Consider the following 17,329-nt stretch of genomic DNA (forward strand, 5'->3'; position numbering starts at 1 on the left):
GGTCGCGAAAAGCTGCTTGGGAGATTGAGTGCTCTCCTTCGTTCTGAATCAGCCAAACAACGGCTTTAGAGGACTACGAATCCCATGAATGGATTGGGGCTGCGTAGGCCAGCCTATCCGAGAGTGAGGGAGAGGCTCTAAGTAGGGTCCTGTAACACAGTCACCCTGCTTCGTTCCATCCGGGCCTTGGAGTGACTAACTCGAGTGCAAGCAACAATTGGAAGACAATTGAAAAGGTGAGCGCTCTACGGTAGGGATTGGTTTTCTCCTCCTTTCCATGATTTTTGTCAAAAGATTGGTGACCTGGGTTAGTGTTATTTCTTCACGCTGAAACGTAGATGCGAACTACACTTAATGCTCTTTAAAAGGGGAGGGGGAGCAATATGTGCACACTCGCCCCCTCCCACTTCGGGTTGTATGAAAGGGCTAGGGGTGAATTTGGGACAACAATTTCTCTGTCCCGCTGAGGTTCTTTTAAACGGTTTTATTAGTTGGGATAAATGAATGATATCCCGCTAATTTTCGCACGTGATTCTTAAACATAGAGGTTACAATTACAAGGCTACTAAAAAAAGAGAGACTTCAGTTTTGCTTCTAATAGAGGAAATAGCAAGCGGAGGGTAGGGACGGGTATCTAAGCCCCCAGAGCAGCATGCAACCTCCCAACCGCTTTGTCCTACAAATGCACACCAATCTCAACAAAAAAAAGAAATAACAAAAATTTAAGAAACTAATCCCAAAATCCCATGGGGGGGACAGTCTGCCTTGCCCACTTTCCATCATTGCTTGTCTCACCGAGGTAATGCCAATCCACAAAAATAGCCATTGCATGCTCAGATGGCTGTATCTGCTAAAAACGTGGCAGATTACCATGTAAAACAAGGCCTGCACACACTAATGCAAAATAGATAACCTGAAATGAGTAAATGATGATGTATTAAATTGGATTCTATACAGAATAGATCAGCCTTTCTCAACCTTTTGACCCTGGAGGAACCCTTGAAATATTTTCCAGGCCAGAAGTTACAAGATTGTTAGATTCGTTTCATGGGTAGGCCTGTATATATGCATTAACAATGTTCTTAAACTAAAAATAAAGAATGAAACTTTCCAGTTTAATGTGAAGTTGCCCAAATTTGAAATAATTTTTTAAATAAATCACTAGGGGTTCTCCCAGGGAACCCCTAGTGACCTCTCGCAGAACCCTAGGGTACCACAGAACCCTGGTTGAGAAAGCCTGGAATAGATATTTGAGCAGAATTGTGAGTTATTTGTATGTTCCACATATGATGAAGCCTCCCCATGAACTAATTATAGAATTAATGCTGTTGACTTTTATAGTGCTGTATTGTCAGATTCATGTGGTCAGCCTGGTTATATTGGATGTTGTTGCTGCTCCACCCCATAAAATGACATATAAAATCTAGAGACTGTGTACATAACTTCTGATATGTGCTCTTCACTCTATGCTGGGCTAGGGAAAAAAGTGAAAAAAAAATTCTGGTAGCAAGAATATAAACTCACTATAAAAAAATTGGGTTTTTCAAATTTGTGTATGATGTGAAAATGACGTTTTTCTCATCAAAGCATTTAGTTTCTTTAAAAGTACTATTCAAATGTCATAAAATAGGGTCAACCTAATTGTTTTTATATCAAGTAATATAGCTTGTGTGGACAATGGATCTTCTTCCTAGCATTTTCCTGCTATCGCGGGGTCTGCTTTTCGGATCCTGAAATACCACTTTACCCAATTGTCTGCATCCTCAGGGTACAGACCCTCAATTTGCATGTCCTTATTGATGGTGTCTTGCCATCTCTGTTTTGGTCGCCCACATGGCCGCCGGCCATCGATTTTAAGATGGTAAACTATTTTGGCAACAGTGGAAGGTTCCGCTCTAAGGACATGTCCATACCAACGAAGGCAGCTTTCTCTCATCTTCTCTGTAGTTAATGACACGCCTAGTTGTTGTCGGATGGCATCATTTGTGACGTGATCAAGGAGGGAGATGCCCGATATCCAACAGAGCATACTCATTTCCATAACACGGAGGTGGCTCTCTATACCCTTTGTTGCTGCCCAACACTTGGTTCCATGCAGTACCACAGGGCAAATGATTGTCTTATAGATCTTAGGTTTGAGACGGGTTGGTATTTGTTTGTCACAAAGCACACCGATGACTTCTTGCCAGCACAACCAGGCCGCATTCACCCTCGCTCACAAATCAGCGTTGACAATGTGTGGACGATGGATATTGAGATGAAAATGCTAATTGGAATCATACTCTGCCTGACAGCAGGCAGAGGTGTGGGTTTTCTGGAAACTGTTGATTTTTTTGCCGTGCAGTCGTGTCTGATCCTTGGAGACTGCTTGGAGAAGTCCCTGCAGTTTTCTTAGCAAGATTTCAGAAGTGGTTTGCCATTGCCTTCTTCCTAGGGCTGAGAAAGAGTGACTGGCCCAAGGTCACCCAGCTGGTTTCGTGCCCAAGGCGAGACTAGAACTCACAGTCTCCTGGTTTCTAGCCTGTTGCCTTAACCACTAGACCAAACTGGCTCTAAGTATTGTATAAAGGGAGGCAATATTTAAAGATGTCATTACGAGGCTACGTAAGGGCTCTTTCATTTCTATCTGTAGGATAATTTTTAGAAGAACAATTAAGAATATATTTCATGGACTCTTAATTCAATAAAACCATCCTTATTATCTATTAAAGGAAGTGTAAATTGCACTAAAATCCTTGCACAGTAGTGTCATTTACTGGATATTTAGCCCCCACTTGATGGCACAAATTCACTGCTACTCACTCCACAGGATCATCTTTTTGTACTTACTTGTGGGAAATGTAGGATAATACTGGCAGAGCATAGCATCAGTCATTTCATTTTATGGATGGGAGAAAAGTATTGAAGCGAGATTGTGCCATACCAGCCTGGCATATGAAAATAAGATCCTGATCAAACAAACTGCCCAGAGTTTCTGGGACTAAATTAATAATCTATTAATAATTTAATAAATTATTATTATTATTATCTTGGTAATGCTTCTCAGTGTGAATTTGGTAAATCTTAGGATTATGCTTCTCTGAGTGAGAAAACCTAGGCAAGTCAGATGCCCATCCTGGACAAATATAATTATTACATCCTTAAACATGAAAGAATCTTACAAAAAGGCAGAGGAAAGATGTCCTGGACCTGGCAACATTGTCACAGTTTTCCCTCTTGGTCTAATCTGTGTGATTTGGCCTAAATGTTGGTGCTCTGCAGTTTGTGCCTGGTACTATATGTTTGCTTGCTGAGGATCATTTCCATAACTTTCTCTTTTTTCACTTTCCCGTACTTGCAAACCTCTCATTGTAAGAGCCGGAGTACTGTTAGATGATTCACTTGCTTTAATGTCACATTAAGTAAACAATGCTTGCTCCTCCTCCTGTAACTTATTCCTATTACCTTACATTTTACTGAATGATTGTATGAAGTGTATGTGTGTATCTCTGTTTACTGACATGATGATAGTACTGCTATTATAACCCACCTTAGATCAGGCTTAGTGTTGCTGTGATCCTGATTCATCAGGTGAAGACCAGTTTCCTAGAATCTCTTGCTGTTGACATGATTGGCTGAATATAATCTTACACTCCTGCACTGGCTTACTGACAAATGTATTTTGCGGCTTCTTAGGGAAAGAAAAACAATTTCATGTTCATTGGTTTTCATTCTCAACTGCCCTCTCTATTGTCTTCTTGCTTTTTGTGGGGAGAGAACATGAATTTATCTCTTGCTGTGTGTCATGCTGTCATTCGGAATGGGAGGCATCAACCGCTTGATAGAGCGTGGGTGTCTGGTTAATGGATCTACTGTGCTGTTGTCCCTGATTTTGCCAAGGCATTGCCCAACACAGTCTGTGCTGCACTAGCACCGTCGGACGTCTGAATAATTCAGCTCCTCTCGCTGTTATGTTATAGCCCTCTTCCCAAACATGGGCCTGAGGTTTGCAGTGCCAGTATATCTCAAGCTTGGGAAAGCTGATCTGAGGGGTTCTTGATGATCTCTGGAAATAAACCAGCCAGATGACATATGAGAAACCATTTTTTTAAAAATTGTAGGAAATGCCAAGACACAATGTTGTTAAAGTTAAATCAACCTCCATATATCTCATTGACTTAAGAAATTTGTTTCTTTTTTCATCAGAACATTTTCCTCAGTGATATATTCCTAATATGCTTAGTTTTTCATAATTGCACAACCCGTATTCTTGCATTTAAGTGTAACATGAACATGCAAAAAACATAAATTTGTGTGTTTAATTAGTAGCCTTATTATCGGATGTTGCACGTTCATCCTTGTTGCATCACTGCCATTTTAATAAAACTCTGAAGAGCAAACAGAGGAGTTCCAAAATACGGTTTGTGGATGTTTCTCTCTCCCTCCATGAGAGGTAATTCTGAGGCAAAAAGCCTTGGAACCAGTGAAGAACAGCAAGCAGGAGAACATTTCCTGAAAACTGCACTGGAGAACCTCCCATTTTCAGTGGTATCTTAATCAAAGCTGAGTGAATTATTTCCTTCCCCTGCCATGGATTCTGCTTATATGAGGGAGGATTCAGGATGTTTCTGCTTACTTCACCTGTTCGTGGAAAATTGAAATGTGACCTAGATAGCTATAGGCATCTTGCTAAGCCATCCTGTGATTTATTTTATTTTGATTTTGGTTTAATGGATTGTGCAGGCTCCTGTGTCTGTGGCTTGCAATTCATGGTTTGTTGCTTGGCAAACCAGTCAGTAGAAATCTTTGTCTAGTGTGATGTAGCTGTAGCTCTGATTGTGCTATGTTAAATGGAGGAAGATGATAGAAGAGATTCAAGGTGTGTGTGTTAAACTGCTCAGGTGTGACAGATGAACAAAATCCATACTAAGCATTCATTTTGTAAATGGTTTTCCAGAAGTAAAATTACGATTTCCAGGTAAAGTGGAAATCAAGCACTATTATGACTCCCCGCCCCCCTCCCCTGCTATGTCAGCAATTATTATGGCAAAAATAATTTATCCGCTTCAGTTTGCAAGGAGCATGAATACTGGTAGGAAAAGTCGAAAGAGATGCTGGTTCAATTTCTGCAAAGTCTTGGGAAGAAATTAAAATGAAAATAGTAAATAGATTAAGTACTGTAAATGCCAAGCAGCTCGATCATTGCCTTTCCTCTCAACAGCATTTTTCTGTTAATTTCTTGGCAGTGACTTCTAACTGGAATTCAATCAATTTCAATCCCTGGCGTGGAGCCCTATCTCCCAAAGTACACCACAGGCGAACTTGAGTTAGACCTTGAGCAAGGCTGTGTTCCAATACTCCTTATCAAGAGCATGTAAAACAATTGTAAATATTAATATAAGGGTGCTTCTCCACCCCTCTGAAGGGCCATGGGTTCAGATCAAAGTAGTAAGAGTTTCTGTGTCAGATGTAAGTAGAGCGCTGGGCCTGATGGCAAAAAATCAGAAGGAGTGTGATAGCACTTTTTCTACCTAACACATTTTATTAAAAGGCGTAAGCTTTTGTGAGCTGCAGCTGTAGGATTTAAATTTGAATGGGGGAAGGAAGAGAAGATTATCTTGACATCTCATGAAAATTTAAACCTTTTAATCAAATGTATTGGTTGGGAAAGGTCTGTAGTACTGGAGTTATTTGTTTGTCTGTCTGTCTATCAAATTTCTCTGCCACCCATCTCACACATGATGACTCTGGGAGGCTTACAGGTAATAAAATAACAGTCAATAAAAACAGTACAATAGAAAATCAATACAATATAAATATACCTAAATACCAATAAAATATATTCTATTTTCTAAGCTTTCCTTTATTTATTTTATTTTTTGACTATTGATTTCTATCCCTTCCAGAAGCTCAAGGTGAGAAGCAGCGTGGTGTAGTGGTTAAAGGCGTCAAACTAAGATCAGGAGACCCAGATTCTAGTCCACTCTCAGCCACAGAATTTCTCTGGGTAACATCGGGCAGTTACCCTTTCTCAGCCCAAATCACACCAGGGAAAAAATTGGAAGAAGTGCGCACATTTCTTTTCATTTTGAGATCTTAAATGAGAGGTGGGTTATTAAATAAATAAACCAGTGTGTCTCCTTGATCCTAAATCCAATAGCTTAGGCCTACAAACCCTCTTTATTCTAAAGTAGCCACTACTCATATCTTCAGTGCTTCCATTTGTTGACTTTCTGGTTTGTGAAAGTTTCTGCTGGACAAGAAATATGTGATGAGGGAGTGATGAGAGAGTTTTAATTGTCTTCAGCTGTGAAGATGAAGGGAGAAAAATGTAGGTTGGTGGGAGATAAATGATAAAAATGTTATATTTTCATGTTAACACTTAAAGCAATTTTGTTATTTCAAAATGATTGAGTAACTTAAATATTGCTAACATGCAGGTCTTCTGCTTATGTACAAGTATTATATATGATGTTGCGGTCTTGGTAAAGAAAATTAATTTATGAAATCCCATTTTTTTCCCTCAACAGAGAACATGGCCTTGAAGGAAATTTCTAGCAATAAATGCTTTGGAGGTTTTCAGAAGGTGTTTGAGCATGACAGGTTAATATGCTATTTATTTAAATAATTTTATACTGTCCTTCAACTGTCTTCCCTGTAGCAATCTGATCACAATATAGATATCAATAAATAAACAAAGGGACTCAAATACTGGAATGGAAAAAACAGCAGTGAATACATTTGAATAGAAAGGCCAGGGAAAATAAGAATATGCTTCTCTCCAAAATGAAGAGAGCAAGAAAATTTCTTGTAAACAGAATTCCTCAAAAGGAGAGCACTAACATTGTATTGACTTGATTGATTGTGTGCCATCAAGTCATTTTTGACTCCCAGTGACCACATAGATAGATTTTCTCCAAGACAATCTAACCTGTTCTTTCATGTCTCCCATTGCTGCACTCATCACCTCTGTAACTGAGTCCATCCACCTTGCTGCTGGCCGTCCTCTTCTTCTCTTTCCTTCTACCTTTCCCAGCATTAGAGCCTTCTCCAGAGAGCTGGGTCTCTTTGCATAATGTGTCTGAAGTAGGATCATTTGTGCCTTGAGTGAGAACTCTGGGTCGATTTGTCCAATGATCCATCAGTTTGTTTTCTTGGCTGTCCGTGATATTCTCAGAAGTCTTCTCCAACACCAAAGTTCAAAGTGGTCAATACTCTTCCTATCCTGCTTGTTTAAAGTCCAACATCGTATACAGATTAATTTAATTGCACCTAAGTTCCACTGAAATCAGTGGAACCTAAACTTCCATAGCACCAAAGTTGAACTAACTGAGATTCTGTGCACAGTTATCTTGGAAGAGGTGGCATTGTGTATAGCAGGGAGACTTAATTACAAAAAAAGTGCATAAAATAATGCTGCCCGTCTGAATAGTCTGTTTATAATTAATGTGGGCAAATTTTCTAAAAAATTAACAGCACTGATGATTGTTCTAACATGTGAATCAATAGTGCTAATTGTTATTGAAGCTAAAATGTTTGCATATTCCTTCTTAGGCTTCTACATTTATAATCCTTCCCCAAACTTTTGTCTTTTAGCTGCGTTGGGACTAGGGCTTCTAGAATAGGGAGCAGCACCTTTGCAGAAAAAGAATCCTGGGAGTTATAATCCCGACATTTTTGGTGGGGCCCTGATTAGAGGAGGCTATGTGAGCTAACAATGACTTATGTGAATGGAAGGGAGCAGGGAAAATGTTTATCAAATTACCATTTCTTCAACTACTTCCAACAGTGTTCCAAATGGTCTCTTTGGAACAGATTTGGAACAGAAAGCACAGTGGGGGGAAAATCAGCAAAAATGCCTCCCTCCCTCCCTTAAAAAAGAAAAAAAATCCTGGAAACCTTCACTGCTTCAAGATTCTTCTGTTCACCAAGGATGCATTCCAAAAGCATTATGCAATTTTTTTAACTAAGTCCCTTCTTAGCTCTTTTCCTAATAGCTTAACTCTGTCCTCTAAACACAAGTCCCACTAGGAATTTGCTTGCCATCTTTCCAAAGATATACTTGCAGTTGTGATATGTTTAGAAAATGGTTAAAATACCATAGTTGTGTTCTTTAATGATATTAGCAGTTTTATTTTCACACTATCTCATTTTGGCTTACTAGACTTTATGGTACAAATTGCAGTGTTCAAAAAGTTGGTTGGCTTGAAAAGATACCGCATTATGTCTAACATGGTGCTCCTAATCTGTTTCCTTCAGTCTCTGTGCAGGCGTGCCTCCCATCCCATATACAAGTGTCAATAGCTTACTATCTCTCCTTCATTATTTTCTGTCAAATGTGTAGCCTTCTCCTGCAAGAAGAAAACACTAAATGATGAAAACATCTGGCTCAAACATGAATTTTTACAAACTCTACTTTAAATATGTTATATAATATATTATTTAGTGATTTGTTATATTTTCAATCAGCCCACAAAACCAGAGTTCTCTGAGCAGATCACAAAACTGCTAAAGCGGTAATAAAGAGTCAAGTAAAAATGTTAGACTTAAAAAAAAATTCTGTCTAAACTGCAATATTGTTGCTAACAGTGTGGAGCTGAAATGTAAAATGAAGTTTGGGATTTATTTGCCACCGAAGGCAGAAACTGAGAAATGTCCTGTGTTGTACTGGCTGTCAGGTGAGTCTTCTGAAATTATTTGTGAAAAACATCAACAGTGATTCAGCTTTTTTTTTTTTAGTATAAACAATGTAAGCTTTTTAAAATGGGGTAATGTGGCCTTGGGTTACAAATCTTTTTATGCCTTTTGTATGTGAATCAATATTAAAGAAGACAGGTTTGCTGTATTGTCAGCTGAACTTTGTTGAATACTAGGCAGACTTTGTTGTCTTTCTAATCCTCTGGCTTGTTGAAATAGCTGTTTTTATCTGGGCAATATACAGCATATGAAAGGCATCACTGCTCAGGAGATGCCTCATCCAGCTTTGTACGACTTTCTGCTGATCTGTCATATGCTGAAAAGCTCAGGAGCTTCCCTAGATCTCTTAACAAAATGGAGCCACTCATTCCCTGGAGCATCAGGGAACTAAAGAAAGGCCCTTGATTTGACTACTGACCTCTTGCTTCTGCACTGAATGCTATTTCTCAATCTAAATTACACAAGTGAGTTTTTATTGGAATGTAGTATTTCTGATTTGGAGTTTTTTTGGGGGATGGGGGGTTACTATTTTCCCATTTTTCCTTATTTTAGCTTGTATGAGAATCCTTACAGTGGTTCTGGGAGTTTTCTGAATTTATGTCTCATTTGTTTATAACGACTTTAAACTGCCCAGAACCTGGTGACTGGAGCAGTAAATAAATACCTAATTAGATCTGATCATTGGGACCTGGAACCCAAAGAAGTGATTCATTTTTCCCTATGCGATAAAAATGTAATCAGGAATGTGCAGTTTCTCTTATGCAGAGGCAGAGAGTAGCCTTCTGGCCTGGTTTAATGATCAAGAATGCTCTTGGCAGTGCTTGTAATATTAGGGTGTTTTGCTCTCTTCTCAGGACTAACATGTACAGAACAAAACTTTATAACTAAAGCTGGTTTCCATCAAGCTGCAGCTGAACATGGCCTTATTGTGATTGCTCCAGATACCAGCCCACGTAAGTGGTTTATTAATGGGCATCAGCTTCATCAGCTTATTCATTGCTTAGATATAGATGTTCACATGCTAGTAAACTTAAGCCAGGCTGTATGTGCAAATACGTGTGTAAATAGCGCTTATTTTATCTATTGGAAATCTCATGTTTAGAGTATCTGCTGCTACTTTTGAAAATAACTGGCCTAAATTTGCTCAACACAAAGAGTAGAAATTATTATCTTTCTGCCCTGCCTTCCCTACATTTGCTCCTGAAATGAAGCAGCTGTCACTGAGTAGCTTGCCTAGCAAAGGGGCTGAGCAGCAGATCACTTTGGAGGATGGGCTTCCTGTGTATAAATCTAGCCGATTTATTGGTGACCTAGGTGGTCCTGCTCTGTTGGCAGCCACTAAATCTAGCATATTAGGGGGCTTTGATCAGTATGAATGGCAGATGGATTATTATTGAAGGAGGCCCTATAGGTATAACTCTAAGACTGGGTTGCGAGCTATAATGGCTACATTCCTACCTTGGTATCCTGAATCTTTTCCCAGTTGGTCTCTTTCTGGATTACCAGAGGTCCAGTCATAATCAGTAAGTTTTTCTAAGAAGTTGTCTTCTTGCTGGGAAAAAAATGTGCAGCCGTATTGAATGTCTGTCCTTTCTTACAACACACAAAACTGTTCCTTCAGCAAAGCTCCTGCAAGGGTTTTAGAGTTACAGGGTAGATTTTTCTGCTTAGCAGTTAGTTTCAGAAAATATTTCTGAGTAGGGGGCTGATTTTTTCCCCCCAGCCTCTGGATAGCCCTCCTCCTCGTGAAGAAAAAGTATCAACCTCTGTTCCTGTACTTTGCTGATTATTGATACAACCTTTCTTTCTCTGGTAGGTGGATGCAATATTCAAGGAGAAGATGAGAGCTGGGACTTTGGCACTGGAGCTGGTTTTTATGTAGATGCCACAGGAGAATTGTGGAAAACAAATTATCGCATGTACTCTTACATAAAAGATGAGGTAATTTGAATTACATTAATCTAAATCAGTGTTTCTCAGAGTGGGTGATACCGCCCCCTGGAGGGCATTTGAGTTATTTGGAGGGGTGTGAGGCATTAAGGTGGAGGCAGGGGGGTGTTAGATGGCAAAGGGGTGACAGGAGGGGCGATTAGGATTATAGTAGCAGAAGATTACATGTAATTTATCCAATAAATTTTATTAAGTGTATGAGATTGTAAATACAATAATTATAAATACGTCAAACTTTAGAATGCTCAAAATAGTATTGCGCATTGGACTGCTTTGACCACATGCTGACTGCATGAATCATACAGTTGTGCTGGGTATTAGTATGATTCACGAAAACACGAGCTGCGCACTCATTTACTCACAGTTATTTAGAAATAAACATAATGGCTATTGAGCTATTTTGTTTGAATGTAGATACATCACCGTGTTTCAGTCTTCGTATTGAACTTTGTTTCATTTTAGGCATATATATTTGTTTTTAATTTTAATTCTATGTATGTATATTTGTACATTAAAATCAAAAGTTGTTGAACGTGGCAATTTACGACTTCTGTTTACAGACATTAAACCTAATATTGATATGCTAATAAATCTCCACCAACCTCCATCATCAATCGCATTAAATATTAAAATATTATTTAAATACTTATTATTGCTATGATTACTTAACTGTATTTGTAACTATAACTGTGACTTAACTGTATGTATTTGTAATTGTTTGCAAAGAAATAATAAATGTGCAATAAATACATTTTTTTTTTTAAATTATAATTCACACACACAGGACAGTGGGTGTTATGAAAAACTTTGGGCAACTAAGGGGGCGGTGACCAAAAAAAGTTTGAGAAATGCTGATCTAAGTGAACTATCTATATCTCTATATTTGCAATTTCTATAAAATAATTACAGACTACAATAGTGTTTCTCAGCCATGGCAACTTGAAGATGTGTGGACTTCAACTCCCAGAATTCCCCAGCCAGTGTTGCCAAGGAGTCCACACATCTTCAAGTTGCCAAGGTTGAGAAACACTGGACTATAGTAGAGTACTAGGTAAAGATGTGCTAGTTCAATTTTTCCCTGGTCCACGTCTGGTGTTAGACCAATGTTGCTGTCCTGGTTTACTTCGATGGAAGAAATATGACATACAGTCTCTTTCTTTGAGGATGCAAGGAGTCACCATGCTCCTTAAATGCTTCCTTAATATATTAACCAGGGTTTTAAAACTGCACCCCTGACAAATTTACTAATGATTTACCCATCCCTATCTTAGAAAAAAACAAGCCCTGTACACTGTAAGACAGTGCCACTTTTAGACAGAGTGATTGTCAAAGTAAAGAACCATTCATTTCTGTGTAGATGAGAGGAGATACCTTTTTTCATCTTATGCAGGAGAAAATGTGAATATGCCGACTTTTTTTTTCTCATTGATGTCTTTTAGTTACCTAATCTGATAAATGCCAATTTCCCAGTTGCCCCTGGAAGGATGTCAATTTCAGGCCATTCCATGGGAGGCCATGGTGCTCTCATCCTTGCCCTGAAGAATCCTGGAAAGTATAAAGTAAGATTCAACCTTTTAATGTGTCAGATAAAATCAAGGAATAATTGATAAATTAATATTGTAAATTATTTATTATAAGGCTGAGAATCTGGTTGGTCTGGCACCTGGTGGGTTTTGATTTTATTCTTGTTTTTACTGATTGTTTGAGCTGCCTAGGATCACTAAATGAGATAGGCGGCCATGTAAGTTCTTTGAATGAATAAATCAATAATAAATAATAATCATGACATGATGAAATAATGCTGGTTTTGAGAAGCTTCGGGATAAATGTTCAAGAAAGAGTGTGACAAGATTGTAAATAGGGTTGCATTTAGACTATGTCAGCAGAAGTCTAAATAGATAAATTCAACGGATTTAATAAAATTCAGTGGATTCTCTAATCTGTTTTCCTTAACCCCACTTTGTCCCCTTTATTGTGCCCCCAAAATGGTTTCCTAATGCTGTTATGAAGAGGTTGTGAGAAATATTTAGAGAACGGTGTACTGAGGCTGAGCTTGCACCTGGACTCCAGTCACTCTCATTTCTTGGAAATGAGAGGTCATCCTCTTTGGAGCCAGGAGATCTCTCTTAAAGGGGCCCCTGTTGCCTTACCCTGCAGTGAAGAACGGCATGCATCCTTGTGGAAAGGAAAGGAAAGGAAAGGAAAGGAAAAAGGTGTTTTGTAAAGTAAAGACAGAAACAACTATAATTTATATTTTTGGCTCAAATATTAGTTTAAAAACCTTTGCTACCAACAGGATTAAACTTTTTGCAAGAAGCAGGTATTTCTTTTAGATACAGATTTCAGTGCTATTATAAATATGAAACTGGAAAATCAGTGTTACTAATTTCAGTTCTTGTTCAATCTGTCCAAATTCTGTCTTTAAACTGTAAGACATAATTGCATATCCAACTCAGTGCTGAATGATTCGTGCAACTTTTTAAATATATAGAATATATAGGCTCTATAACAAACATAAGACGTGAGACATTTTATTCAAGATATGATTTGCATAGGGTTTTTTTTTTTGCTATGTGTTGAATTAAGTGTGTGTTTGATATTCATAGAAAAAGTTTAATTTAACAATAACAAATGTTTACCATGTCCTTTGTATCTTTTTTAATAATTTTACTGAAAGTTTTTACGAAATTAAAAAATAAATTAGAACAAATGTATAAGACAAAAATAGAGAAAGAAAAAAGATTAAAAGAAAAAGTGCTAGACACAGAGAAAGAGGAAAAAGAAAAAGAAAAGTTAAAGAACTAGCTTTCCATCTTCTTTACAGCAGTCACAAACAAATGTTTATCACTTCTCCCACTTTAGAGCCATGTCCTATATATCTAACAAAAGTGGGAAAAGGAACAGCTATGTTATGGAAAAGTAAATTCACATTTTATTGCAAGAACTCTGAATCTTTAATCATCAATATTTAAATAGTCTGTTTCAGCATTTGCTCCAATCTGCAACCCAATTCAGTGTCCATGGGGGAAAAAGGCTTTTAGTGAATACCTAGGATCGAACACAGCAAACTGGGAAGTATGTATTGAAAATGGCATCGCACGTATAACATACAGCAGTAGAACAATTAAGAAGTGATTATGATTGTGATAAAAATAACAATAAACTGTTTCTACCATTTCAAAATTAACCATTCAGAGTCATTCCACCAGCAGACAAAGGTATTCAAAACAGCTTTCAGCATTTGAGAACGTTTGTTGTTATGTTAGCCTTTGTTAGTGGTGTGCAGGACTTTGAGCTCAGATCATTTCAAACTTGAAACTCCCATTTTGAGTCTCAATCAGTTCTCCATTCAAAATTGGCTGCTTTAATCATTTGGGGGTGTTTTGAGCTCAAAACAGCTCTGTCTCATTTTAGAAATGCTCTGTTTTTCAGGTAGAAGTGTTTCCAGTTTTGAAGTGGTTGAAATAGTTTGTTTTGAAGGCAAAATAGAGTGTTTTCCATTTGAAAAGTTTTGTACATCTGTAGATTTTATTGTTTCTTATGAATGTATTTTTGACTGAGTTTTTAATGTTTTAATTATGACTATCATTTTATAACTAGCCTTTTAGAACCTGGATGTTGAATTTAAAACAGCTCCTGCCAGAAAAAAATTGGGTAATACTTACTTGGTTGAGGGCAGGCAGATGTGGGGTTGGAATGCTAGATCCTTCTGTTTAATTGTGAAAAATGAATGCCAGATTGAAAGTATTTTATTCCTCCTGCTGGTAGTGGCTACTAATGAAAGGGAACTTGTTTCCATCTTGGAGCTTCTAAAACAGAAGAGAATTCAAATTATATGTATTCCTTCAGTAGCTAGTAGATGCCCACATTGTAATAAGACTATTGTGTGAAATTGCCTTTTGTCTGGGGTCTCCTTTGCCTTTCTGACCTTTTAATCTGGCCAGGCTGCTGCTATTGTTAGAAGTGAATGTATCTTTTTTTTCCTTGTAGGCCTATGATGCCACACACATTGTGAAATCTTACCAAGGTTCTCCTCTGGATATCCTAATTGACCAAGGCAAAGATGATCAGTTCCTTACAGCAGGACAGTTGTTACCAGACAATTTCATTGCTGCTTGCACAGAACGGAAAATCCCAGTCGTTTTTAGGTTGCAGCAGGTAATGCTCCAAAGCTGGGTTTTAGTTTGGTTTACATCTAGTGCTTAAATCTCACTTGGAAAGGTACAGTTAAGGAAAAAGTGATTGTTGAATTAACAAAGTTTGTAATGACCAAATCAGTTCCTAGGATCTGAAAATCTAGGTGTTAGAATTGTGCATGTATCATACCTGCTTTTTCCATCTCACTAATGTTGAGCTAAAGCATCTAGGAATGTTGGTGGTTCATCAAACATTTTCCAGGCATTGCTCCTACATGGGCAAATTCTGGCTTATTGAGAATCAACTGCATGCTTTTTTCTGCAGCCCATTCAATCCCGGTAACATGAATGTTAAGAAGGAACTCTTTGTTCTGGTTTGTTGCTCCAAAACCAATCAGAAATCACACATAAGGTTTCTATGTGGATTATGATTCCTGTGTCCTCAGTGCAATACCAACTAAAACAAACCTTTGAGAAGGGAGAATCAAAGTAGGAGAAAAAGAGTTGCAGGTCAGACACATAGCTAATTCACAGGAAATCCTTCAGAAGCCTAGTTGTCGTGCAGCACTGAGCACAGCCACTGCCTGATTATTTTCAGGATTGATACTGCTTTAAATAGTGGCTTTTAAGATTTAGGATTTAATTTGCTGGGTTTGTGAGAGCAATGAATGAGGGAGCGCTATGTGGCTGAATACTCAGAGGAGAAAACTAGAGGAGTGAAAGACTTCAAATTCAGCAGTTGTTTACAGTTTGAAATGGGTTCTCTAACTTTGTCCAAAGAGTTTTTGACCATAAACTGAAACTGAAAGTTTACAAGTATTTGGAACATTTCTGGAACGATTGGCCCAGGATCAGCACATTTGCCATAATGTTGGAACAACTGTTTCAGGTTTGAAACATTGTGCACCCCATTGGCCATAAGTTAAGTTTTAAAAGGAATATTAAGCATTTATACTACAATCCTATGCTTTCCATTGAGGCCTGTTTATAGCCAGGTAAGTACTGTATAAGATTCAAGCCTTAAATTCTCGTTCAGTGAAGAAACTCATAAGGAGATGATTTCAGATCTTGCCACGTGCTTGGGATTCAGCTTCCCTTAGTGGTCGAGAATATCTTCTCCTGCCAGAGTGATTGTTGTAAGGCAGTCTCATGTGTGTGAGTTTTTAATTTGACATTGTTGCTTGATTTTTGAAACTGCCCGGTCTTTTCCTTTCCTTAGGGCTACGATCACAGCTACTACTTTATTGCAACGTTCATTAATGACCATATCAGGCACCATGCCAAATACCTCAATGCTTGACTGAGTCTTGCCTTGGGAATTCCTGACAGTGAAAACTCTTGAAGAGATCAGTGGAAGTAAACAGCAAGAGCTCTGCCTGTGATTACTATTACTGCTAACTGCAATGAAATCTTGATTTAATGATTCAAAATAAATATTTTTAATATGCCTCCCTAATTTTCAATGAATTAGATCCTCACTATTTGAGCCAATCAAATCATTAGGTAGTCTTGAATTAGTCACACATAATATTGTTCTTAGGATTAATGGAATATTCCTGAGTTCCTTTGGGAAAGGCCAGATAGAAGTATTTACAGATGAAAAATAAAAAAAACTCATACACAAAGCATAACGTCTGCAGGTATAATATGGATGTATAAACCTACACTCTTTCTTTCATGTTCATGTCACCAGGCATATCTCATGGTTGCATCTTACTATGTGTATTTTGAAATGAGAAAGTGGGAACTCTTCAAAACCAGCGAATGGTCTTTTACTGCACTACTTTCATTTAGCTGTGGTGAATTGACAGGGAAAGTAATTAAGCCCTTTTTTGCAATTGCACATCTGCAGAAGTTCAGGAGTCTTTTGCTGTTTCTACATTCTGGGGTTATGAATGGCCTTTTATAGCTTGCCATAGCAAACAACATTGAGTCCTGATTTTACTGTAGCTTCGAAGGGTTTGCTTTGTCAGATACATAATGGGCAGAAGAATAATTTTTAGACAATAATACAAAAGCCCAAATATCAAGCTTTACAAGATTTACAGTGGTAAGAAAATGTTATTTACTGCCTCCTATTTTTACTTTATAGTCAAAAGAAACTGAAAGTGGTGCTAGGATTTTCACAACTTGGATTACAGTTGGGGTAGCAGTCAGGAGAACTTTGCAATGTCATACTAATCCTTAAACCTCACAGAAGGTCTACATAATATACACATCTGCAAAGAATACTTATATAAACCATGCAAAAACAGGTTTATGCAAATGTTATACTCCAAAAGTCTTGACCAAAGTATTATCTGTTGCTGAATACATTATGTTCTAAATGCACTGCTGCTTGCGTTTGTTGGTGAATGATTTTGTTTGAATTTCTACAAACAGCATAAGAAAGTAGCAGCACAAATTATGAGTAAAGTGGCTGTGATTATCTTGCTTCATACATACAGGAAACCATGGTTCTAGATGCCCGTTATTTAGTTTGTTCTAAAGTAGCAAAATCATGCTATCAAGCAACGTATCAGCGCGTGATATTTTGTTTTATTGTGTTTAGGAAAGGCAGAAGATAC

General features: G+C 37.9%; 2 protein-coding genes across 2 annotated transcripts in view; one reads left to right on the plus strand and one right to left on the minus strand.

The window, feature by feature from the left end:
- The window catches only part of NHLRC3 (NHL repeat containing 3), a 47,860-nt gene that overhangs the window by 15,601 nt on the left and 14,930 nt on the right, over positions 1-17,329 (minus strand). The gene's annotated exons all lie outside the window — the stretch shown is intronic.
- Positions 110-16,212, plus strand: ESD (esterase D). The gene is made up of 9 exons (XM_063315586.1): positions 110-236; positions 6,510-6,582; positions 8,569-8,657; positions 9,531-9,629; positions 10,493-10,617; positions 12,066-12,185; positions 13,603-13,701; positions 14,617-14,784; positions 15,982-16,212. The coding sequence occupies exons 2-9, from the start codon at positions 6,515-6,517 to the stop codon at positions 16,060-16,062; spliced, it is 849 nt and encodes a 282-aa protein (XP_063171656.1). The 5' UTR covers positions 110-236; positions 6,510-6,514; the 3' UTR covers positions 16,063-16,212.

This window comes from Candoia aspera, chromosome 1 (assembly GCF_035149785.1).
Source record: "Candoia aspera isolate rCanAsp1 chromosome 1, rCanAsp1.hap2, whole genome shotgun sequence".
NCBI lineage: Eukaryota > Metazoa > Chordata > Lepidosauria > Squamata > Boidae > Candoia > Candoia aspera.